Source organism: Mugil cephalus, chromosome 4 (genome assembly GCF_022458985.1).
Source record: "Mugil cephalus isolate CIBA_MC_2020 chromosome 4, CIBA_Mcephalus_1.1, whole genome shotgun sequence".
Classification (NCBI taxonomy): domain Eukaryota; kingdom Metazoa; phylum Chordata; class Actinopteri; order Mugiliformes; family Mugilidae; genus Mugil; species Mugil cephalus.
In genome coordinates, this window is record NC_061773.1 from 18,334,080 (window position 1) to 18,342,977 (window position 8,898).

Below are 8,898 nucleotides of genomic sequence, written 5' to 3' on the forward strand. Positions count from 1 at the left end.
TACCCGGTTACCTATGTCAGTTTCACCCACTGCATCTTTGTTTTCCACAGTTAAAAATATATATTTAGAAAGAACACAACAGGTCTGAGCAAACATCCCAAGGTAGTGTAGGATAAAACTTGTATTTATTTTTGAAACTACAGACTGATAAGACATATATTCACCCTAGTCCCACTTCTTTATTTTTTTTTTCTTATTTTTTTTGTCTGCATTTGTGAACACCACGTCGTCAACATTATATGAGACTGATGCAGTTATATTCTTGCAGCCCTCCCTGGGAGCTAGTTTGTTGAGTGAAGTGACTGTGTGGCAGGGAGGGCAGCGCTACACCTCGGTGAATAGAGAGAGGCATGTGATGCTGGAAGGAACTGGTGGTGTGTAGGGTCCTTTGCTTTCCAAGTCACCTCGCCCAGGACTGATTGGGTCCAGGGGGGTGCTGTGTAGATCTCTGGAGAGATGGGAGGGTCCAGGAGGGTAAGAGTGTCCCAATAGAGGAGCTAAGTCAACGATAGGTCACGTAGTGATAGAGTGACTAGGCCGGACTCATCAATTCTTCTTGATGTGACCCAGCACGAGCTGGCGGGTGACACCACACATGCATGTGGGCGTTCCTTAAATATGAGTGAGACCATCACCGGGGCCCAGAGTCGGGTCAGGAGACCCAGCCCCAGCGGAGAGATGCTATTAGATCGCGAGACGTGAGGTTTTGAATTGTTACATGGCGGCACAGCGCTGCAAGATTAGACCGATTAAATCAAGACCCCAGTCCCACTTCTGATGTGACTGTGGCGAGTATTTCAGTTTATTTTCATTGAAATCGACATATTTTATGTTTTTATTCCCATTACACGTGACTTACAGTTTTTGGGAAGTACATGACATACGTTCTTTACATCAGACTGTTTTTTTTTTTTGTATTTGAACGCTCTAGTAGAAGAAGGTAGGGTCCCACATACTTATGTCCTTTCATTAACCGTCCCCCTTTTTTCTAGTCTACATTCTGACACATCACTGTTTGTTCTGCTGCGCCTCTAAATGTCTCTGTGCCGCTCTCAGTGTCTCCTGAAGGTCTTTGTACTGAGCCAGAGCGCAGGCCTCCTCCAGCCGGGCCCAGCGGTAGTCCTGGTGCTCGTCAGACAGAGTCACGGCCGTCTCTGGGTCCTTCAGTTCGGCCAGCCAGTAGAGCACCTCCTTGGGTCGGCCTCGCACCTCGTAGCGCAGCTCCTGAAGGAAGCCGTCCACCACCCGCAGATGCTCCGCTCCGAGCCCGGCCTCCTCCTTGGTCTCTCTCAGAGCTGTGGTGAGGTCGTCCTCCCCCGGGTCCACGTGACCTGGCGGCGAACGCATTAGATGAGGAACTTAACTCCGACCGTCATGTGATGAGTGTGTCATTTTTCAACGCACCTTTGGGTGGGGTCCAGTGGTGTTGCCCGTAAGAAGTCTGCAAAAGGAGATACTCGATGTTGCCTGGTGGGGGAATGCAGCTGGCGAGGCGTCGGAACACTATAAAGCCACAAGCTCGCAGCGCCATCTTCCTGTTTGACACACACAAAGGCACACAACTAAGGACTGCTGTCTACAAAGACACAAAGCAACCTAACATGTTAATCTTTTCAAGGCCACAAACTCACAAATTAAACAATTACACATTACATTTGTGCTGTTTATGTATTAGTAAAGTTTCCTGATCTGTTTCTACTGTACATCGTAGCTAGACACACTCATTAGACAGTTCATTAGTTGTCAAAATAATACAAACATGTATCAGCACAAAACATTTCAACAGCACTACAAATCCCCTCTTCCAGAATGAAGCTGAATTAACATCTGTCTCGGTTATTTCAAACGCTGAATAACATTAAGTTCATGGAGCTAATAATAAGTTCATTAGATTGTTATATTACATTAGAACTGGCCTATAGGGAATACTGCAAATAACATGACTATTTAATATATGATTTGCCCACTTGAATTAAACACAAACTTTCAGTAAGAGTAGATACCTACAGTTTTATTAATTACATACAGAAAATAAACTAATAAATAAATAAATAAAAAATCTGCAATGATGAGACCATTTAAGATTTAGCATGTGATGAAGAACAACATGTCATATCTAAGTTGTGGCTTTAAACCTTTGAGCAAAAACTTAAATAAAACTCTTTGCTTTGACAGTTTGCTACATGTATTATCTGGGACAGGTACAGTTGAACTTTCCGTGGTAACTTAACGCGGTGGTAAAAGTAAAGTGATTTAATTTTAGCCAGCTACATCCTCAGCCTGCACAGGTCAGACTTGGACATTTACAATTTCCGCTTTCGCTTTTAGATATTTTACGTGCTGCCGCCGTCCTTCCTCTAATGCTCTCGGACGGGAGGGCGAGGACGAGCAGACAGACACTTATTGTCACAAATGGCTGCAACTTACTGTCTATTCGCAGTGCAAAAGGTGTTATTATTGGATGGTTGTTTATTTCCCCCCCACGGCTGAAGATCGGCGGTGCACCGATAAATGGCTCCGATGTCCTCTGTGGAATCAGACACAAATAGTTCCGGGTGTACTGTAACTAAACTGTAACCAAAAAGAAATAAACGGATTTACATCACCAAAGATAATATTAAAAACACATACAGGAAAATGTGACATAAATTGACAATCTTTTATTATTATTATTATTATTATTATTATTATTATTATTATTATACAGTCAGAGTTAATAGATTTATCTATAATCTATCTAGAAATAGAAAAACACCAATGCTTGTCTTTTTAATTTCATCTTTGGGGCATTAAATGTAGATATTGATTGATTGATTGATTGGTTGATTGATTGATTGATTGATTGATTATATAGTTCGATGCTTTTAGTCCTCCTACTGTTGGTAAAGTTAAATCTGGACCAAATCTAAACTTAGGCCTCATCATGGCTGAATTAATTTATATTACTAACCTATATTCTAATAAAATAGGACTAATACATGATGGACATTATTATACATTATTTCACAGCTTGCTGTAATTGCAATTTATTCACGTTAACATTGCCATTTTAATAGGGTTATATTAGTTATTTGATCTCTAATGGTGCATTATTATTATTATTATTATTATTATTATTGTTATTATTATTATTATCATTATTATTATCATTATCTGAACGTACACTGGAGCAGTAGGTATAATATTTGAGCAAATGTACCTAATTGCTTTCTACTACTATTAACAGATAATAGTAGTCGCAAGAATTAGATTGCTCGAGATATTAAAATCCCTCCAACTTAAAAGGCCCTAATTAAAAGGCTATCTATTTTTACATTGATCCTGCTGCAAACATCACCCAGTGACGTCTTAACCAAATGGCTTTATGATAAACATGTACGTTTCTTTACAGTGAAAAAGCTGTTGTGCCTGCGGAGACAGATAAGAAACATATAGCGTAACTAGGACCAACTAAGACAGCATGTGTCTGAAGATAATAGAGATGAGCCCTCCTCCAACACAGCCCTGAGCTGTCGGCACTACAGTTGCTCGGCTTGACAGAGGAGACACGGCTGCTGACTTTCAAGGTAAAGCCACAACGGAGTAATATGTGCTTTGTAATTTTCATGCAGGACCTAAAATATATACAGTAGGGAGAGGCACGCAGGCAGACAGATAGAGACAGGCATTCAGAAAGAAATGTGGAAAAATCTGCTCTGTAGTTGTTAGAGACTCACTGGAAGATATTTTTTATTTTTTTTCCTGACTATGATGACTATTCTGTGGCTTCTTCCTTCACATCAGCTGTCTGTTCTTTAGCCACAGGCTTCAGGACATGTGACTTTAGCTGCTACAACGACTGTGCTTACTCAGCCTGCACTGAAGGGCTCATTATTCCACTCTGCTATCCATGAATCATACTTGCATCCAGATATTCTTGGTATACACTGCCTGACATAAAGATTACGCGTGGAGATTATGTAGCATAGCAGCCTCTTGGGTTTAATGATGATCGGCAAATAGATGCCTTTTTTTTTTTTTTTTTTGGCCCACGTGTGTCACTTGATGTAGGCCGTACGCTGCAACTGCTGCTGCATGTGACTGTTTTGCATATTAGGGAACACACAAAAAATAACTAATAGAGTGTGTGGTGTGGTTTTCATGGATTTTTTTTTTTTTATGCTTATTGTGGCGAATACCTTAGATGACAGTAAGGCAGATATTAGGGATTAATGCTGTATATCTGGGTGTTTACGGGGAAGGGCTGATCAGTGCCGAGAGATGCTCTTACTTTAATGTCCTAGAGGTGCTGTGGACTTAACTTAAGCTGACAACTGTGACGTGACGTGCCAGCGCAAAAATCCCGGTGACAAATCCCAAAAACGCCCTTTTTTGCACAGTTACTTAGCAGCGCATGGCGCAAAGATGGCAGAAGAGTTACACGACGCAAATAAGTATTTAATCTTGGTTTCTGATAAATCTGGAAAAAATTTTGACATTTCTCTTTTTTTTTTTCCTTTTTTCCCTTCGAACAGCTTTTCACGCAGCCATGGAGGAGAAGGAGCCACCTGCAGGAGGGCATCATTTTGTGGGCAAAAAAGAGGAACTGATTGAAGCGAAGCGCTCTTTCAGGACCATAGAGGGTCGGGATGTACTGATTATCTATCATCAGGGAGCCTTCTACGCCTTAGATTCTTACTGTTACCGTGAGTACAGCCTTCATTGCAGAACAGCTGCTATTTTTGAGAGATGGAAAATGGGATTATAATGCTTCACTTTCAAATCTGATAGCTATACTTCATCCAACACTATAATCTGGATCAAAACAGTTGCCGATGAATGCCTCCTTTCACTGAACCAATTCAAAAATACGTCGTCTGAGGGGGCATTCAATGCTGAGCCTACTGACTATATCATCCATTGCACATTTTAGCATATATTACTTCGAAAGTGTGTCCAGTCAGCAGGTTAGTGTGCTATAAACTGTTTGCTTATTCTGCAATACAGTGATCCTCTATTCTCCCGACAGATGCAGGGGGAATACTGCAGAACGGAGACATCGAGGTGAGCTTTACATTTAATTCAAGAAATTAGATGTTGTGTCTTTGTCTGACCCAGAGGGAAGGAGCCAGGCTGAGCAGTGTAAAAGCACCTGCTGCTGTAATTGGGATGTCAAACTTGCTCATGAATTCATGTTATTATAATACTGCCAAGTGGCCTGAATGACCTACCCCGCATGAGTTTGTTTACCTGCCTTCTTTCCCCACACACGCGCACACACACAGGACATAAACGGCAAGCTGTGCATAATTTGTCCGAAGCACAAGTACAAGATCTCTTTAGCCGACGGGGAGAGTTTGTACAAGGCCAGCGATCCCAGGGTAAAACCACCTGTGCCCAAATGGTACTCCAAAGGCGTGAAGCAGCGGACCCACACAATCACAGAGACTAATGGGGACGTTTATGTCAAGCTCTCCGAAGTCTCCAGCTGGATTGAATCTGACTACTACCAAGGGGAAAAGGGCAAAATAGAAAGAGCCAATGCAGAAGCTGAGGAGAAGGAAGAATCCTGTAATAGATGAGGACTGTCTATCAATTAGTCTCTTTTGTCTACTCTGATCTATAAATGAACACACCATGACTACGAAAAGAGAGTCAGATGTTTGATGACACGCTTTTCTTCAAGTAGCGGCCTTGAAAAGACTCTTGTTTTTAATGACGTGTGTTTGCACGGATCAGAGCTTACATGGAATTCTTTTGCTGCCATTTTATATATTTTTTCTCTCTATTACACCTGCTGCTTCACTAAATAAATTGTTCTATGAATGAAGTTTCCTCTTTTTGGTCCTTTTTTGCTACTGATGTGTGATCTCGCTGGTGCATCCCTCTGCATTTCCATACTCGCCATGCATTATGCATACAGGGACTCAATCGATAAAATGAAACGACAGACACTTATTTATGTTAAACATAATAGCTCCATTCTGCAGATGTAGCCGTTTTTGTTTAATTTCATAAAAGCATGAGAATCAGCTCAAAGACTGCACAGATTTCTGGGTCTGGAACAAATTACTTAAATGCTGAAATAATTTTTTTGCGAGTATAATTCCTTTCTTATTGATTCATTTTTTTAAGTGTCCTGACATGTTTGTTGTTCACAGGCAAGTTAACACCAAAAACCAGAAAAATGCACAAGCCAGGGAAAAGAGACAACTTTAAAGTAATAATCATAATCATTGAAGGTGTCGGAGCTATTTGTTATTCCTTTGTAATCTTGTTTAAATATTACTTATTTGTTTTTCAAGCTTAGACAAGTAGGTTTATATATACATTAGCATTTTTGTTTATTTTGATTATTTGTAAGTGCTTTTATTTTAAAAAGGCATTAGGTAACTGGGGCACACCAGGTGAGGTCATAAATAAAGGAAGAAAGGGACAGGTGAACTAGGCACTGGGAAGGGTTATGTTTTTTTAAGGGTGAGAGAGGCAGCAGAAGTTATTGCTGTATGTTTTCTCTTAGCCAGTCTAAATAAACCAAACCAAATATCATTTTTGCCTGGACAATGGACTTTAATTTGTCTCTTTACCTGAGTGATTTAAATCCCTGAGTGCCTCAGTGGCCATTTGAAGTATTTTTTTGTTTGTTTGTTTTGTTATTAGTTTGAGACAAATAGCCACTACAAATTGTATGATGAGGAAAAACACAAAAAAAAAACAATACAAAAGAACTGAGTTATATTGTATCTTAACCATTTGATATGAAGAGTCAAGACAGCCTGTCACATTAGCATCATTTCTCTTTATCTGCACTGCACGGGCTAAAACTGTGGCACAGCTCAGGAACAGCAAATGCCACGGGTTGAGAACACAATGGCTTAGGGGCACGATGTTCCTCTGTGCGTGAACGATGCTCTTTTCTGTAGCCGTGCCTGAAGCACACTCTCAGCGCTGTCTGGAGGTCTTGACCTAGCAAGGCTGGGTTTCGGCTTGAGGGACCTGCAAAGTTGCTGCGTGTTAAATATGAAAACGTGACTGTGCAGTCGTCTTGGGAATCTTAACACATGGGGAGCATTATCTGCAGGTGGTCGTCCGTAGTAGGTCAAGTGAAAGGCTGTTTATGGAGGTATGGAGAGCAGGCAGTGTGGAGAAAAACAGATGGAGAGTAACAGCAGGAGAGCAGCGTGGATGTACAGGATGGCGGCGCCTTTGAACTCGAGGCCTGGTTTTTATGCATAATTCATCATGGCTGTGGATGATGACACGAGAAGCTGTGATTAAACCTTAAAGGCTATTCCTGGTCTTGAATAATGTCTGGAGCTTGTCCAGGAGGGGCAAGCGGGTCTCGTTTTTACCTTTTATCTGCAACAAAACACGCCTAAAGCCAGCTTAAGCATTTTCTTGTCCCATCAGCAATTAGTCTGACACGTCATCGGTATGGCTGTCATCATCATTCATACTGCATACCTCTTATTAAGGTGAATTTATAGTACTGCCGCGACCTACGCACGGAGCTTACGTTGCTATGAGACATTTATACTTATGCCTCGTTAGTCTGGCTTGCTCTGTAACAACACCACACAAACGCTAGACGGCGCTGTGTCTGTTTTGCCAGTTCGAGTTCATTTTTGTTTCTACTTCCTGCTTCATTTTCATGTCTGTGTCTCCAAACCTCATCAGTTAACCTTATCTATTCTTTATTGATCCACAACAATCAATTTGAAGATTGTGGAGATGGAGAAGCAGACGGAAATAGCTACTAAAGTGAAAACATGCTAGCGCCAAGCAGACAAATCACAGCTCTTGCGATCTCCATTGTCACAGCCTTTAAGCATAATTTAAGTTTTGCGCATTACAGTTTCGCAGAGGCCCCGGCGTTAACACACCCCTTCGCCAACAATGCACGGACCTCGCGGTGCACCTCCCTAGAAATATAACTACTGGGTGTGGCAATGCAAGAGCTGTGATTGGTTCGCTTGGTAATCACGTGTTTCTGCTCTAGTTTTTCCAGCTTCTTATCAATTTCCGCTATTTTCGAATTGATTGAATTGGATCAATAAAGAATCGGAAAGGTTAACTGGGGAGGTCTGTAGATACAGACAGACCCACTGACAAAAAAAAGACACAGCGCCGTCTAGCGTTTGGGTGGTGTTGTCACAGAGCGAGCCAACAAGGCGCAAGTAAAACTGTCTCATACCAGCAGAGGGTCGTGCATCAGGTCCTTGTGTAGCCCTGCGCAGAAGCATGTTTGCGGCTATAGTTTGATTTCTGGGGAGGTGGACGTCAGCTACGGGGCTAGGCTCTGTGTAGGCTCTGCGTTAACGCCGGAGTCTCTGCGTCAATTAACGGAGAAGCATAAACTGCCGATTAGCTATTAGTGTGTCTGTGTCTCCATGGTGGAGTTTGAAAGTTAATGGCGCGCCTGAGCCGCACGCCTCTTCTTCCCCGAGAGGACACGTCCAGCTTTTAAAAGACTTGTCTTGTTTTTGTTTTTGTCTTTCACACAGACGTGTCCTGTTGTAACAGAACAGGAAGGAGAGCACGTACAGTCAATGGCCCGTGTGAAAGACGAAAACAACAAAACAACTGCCATGCACTGCACGTGCCACCGCGCGGTCTTGCAGCCTGTGTAGAGGGGCGCGCTCGCTTCGACGCGTGCGTGTTGCTGAGTCAGGCGCGACCACTCACGGTTCAATCCTCTCTCTCTCTCTCTCTCTCTCTCTCTCTCTCTCTCTCTCTCTCCCTCTCTCTCTGTCCCACTGTTGTTACCGGTGAGACTTTGTTTCATCCACAGACGTCATTCATCCGGTCGTGGACGCCGAGGCTCGAAGCTGCCCCTCACCTCACCTCTCCGCCGCTAATTGCGTCCCCCTCCCGTCTGACAACTTGTGTTTCTGTTAGCGCATTGGTCGCCCATGGGCG

The 8,898-nt window shown here is 42.5% G+C and overlaps 2 protein-coding genes across 4 annotated transcripts; one reads left to right on the top strand and one right to left on the bottom strand.

The window, feature by feature from the left end:
- Positions 1-749: 749 nt before the first annotated feature.
- On the bottom strand, positions 750-8,889 carry nudt2 (nudix (nucleoside diphosphate linked moiety X)-type motif 2). Of its 2 annotated transcripts, none has more exons than XM_047582262.1 (3): positions 8,746-8,889; positions 1,405-1,535; positions 750-1,331 (listed from the first exon to the last, which is right to left on the bottom strand). In XM_047582262.1, exons 1-3 carry the CDS (start codon positions 8,775-8,777, stop codon positions 1,009-1,011), a joined length of 486 nt encoding a protein of 161 aa, XP_047438218.1. In that variant the 5' UTR covers positions 8,778-8,889; the 3' UTR covers positions 750-1,008. The 2 variants fall into 2 exon arrangements, with proteins under 2 accessions (XP_047438218.1, XP_047438219.1); XM_047582263.1 differs by lacking the exon at positions 8,746-8,889 and adding an exon at positions 2,428-2,720.
- Positions 3,374-5,809, top strand: rfesd (Rieske (Fe-S) domain containing). Of its 2 annotated transcripts, none has more exons than XM_047582261.1 (4): positions 3,374-3,566; positions 4,527-4,685; positions 5,009-5,043; positions 5,265-5,809. In XM_047582261.1, exons 2-4 carry the CDS (start codon positions 4,529-4,531, stop codon positions 5,559-5,561), a joined length of 489 nt encoding a protein of 162 aa, XP_047438217.1. In that variant the 5' UTR covers positions 3,374-3,566; positions 4,527-4,528; the 3' UTR covers positions 5,562-5,809. The 2 variants fall into 2 exon arrangements, with proteins under 2 accessions (XP_047438217.1, XP_047438216.1); XM_047582260.1 differs by having other exon boundaries at positions 3,392-3,566; positions 4,515-4,685.
- Positions 8,890-8,898: the final 9 nt, after the last annotated feature.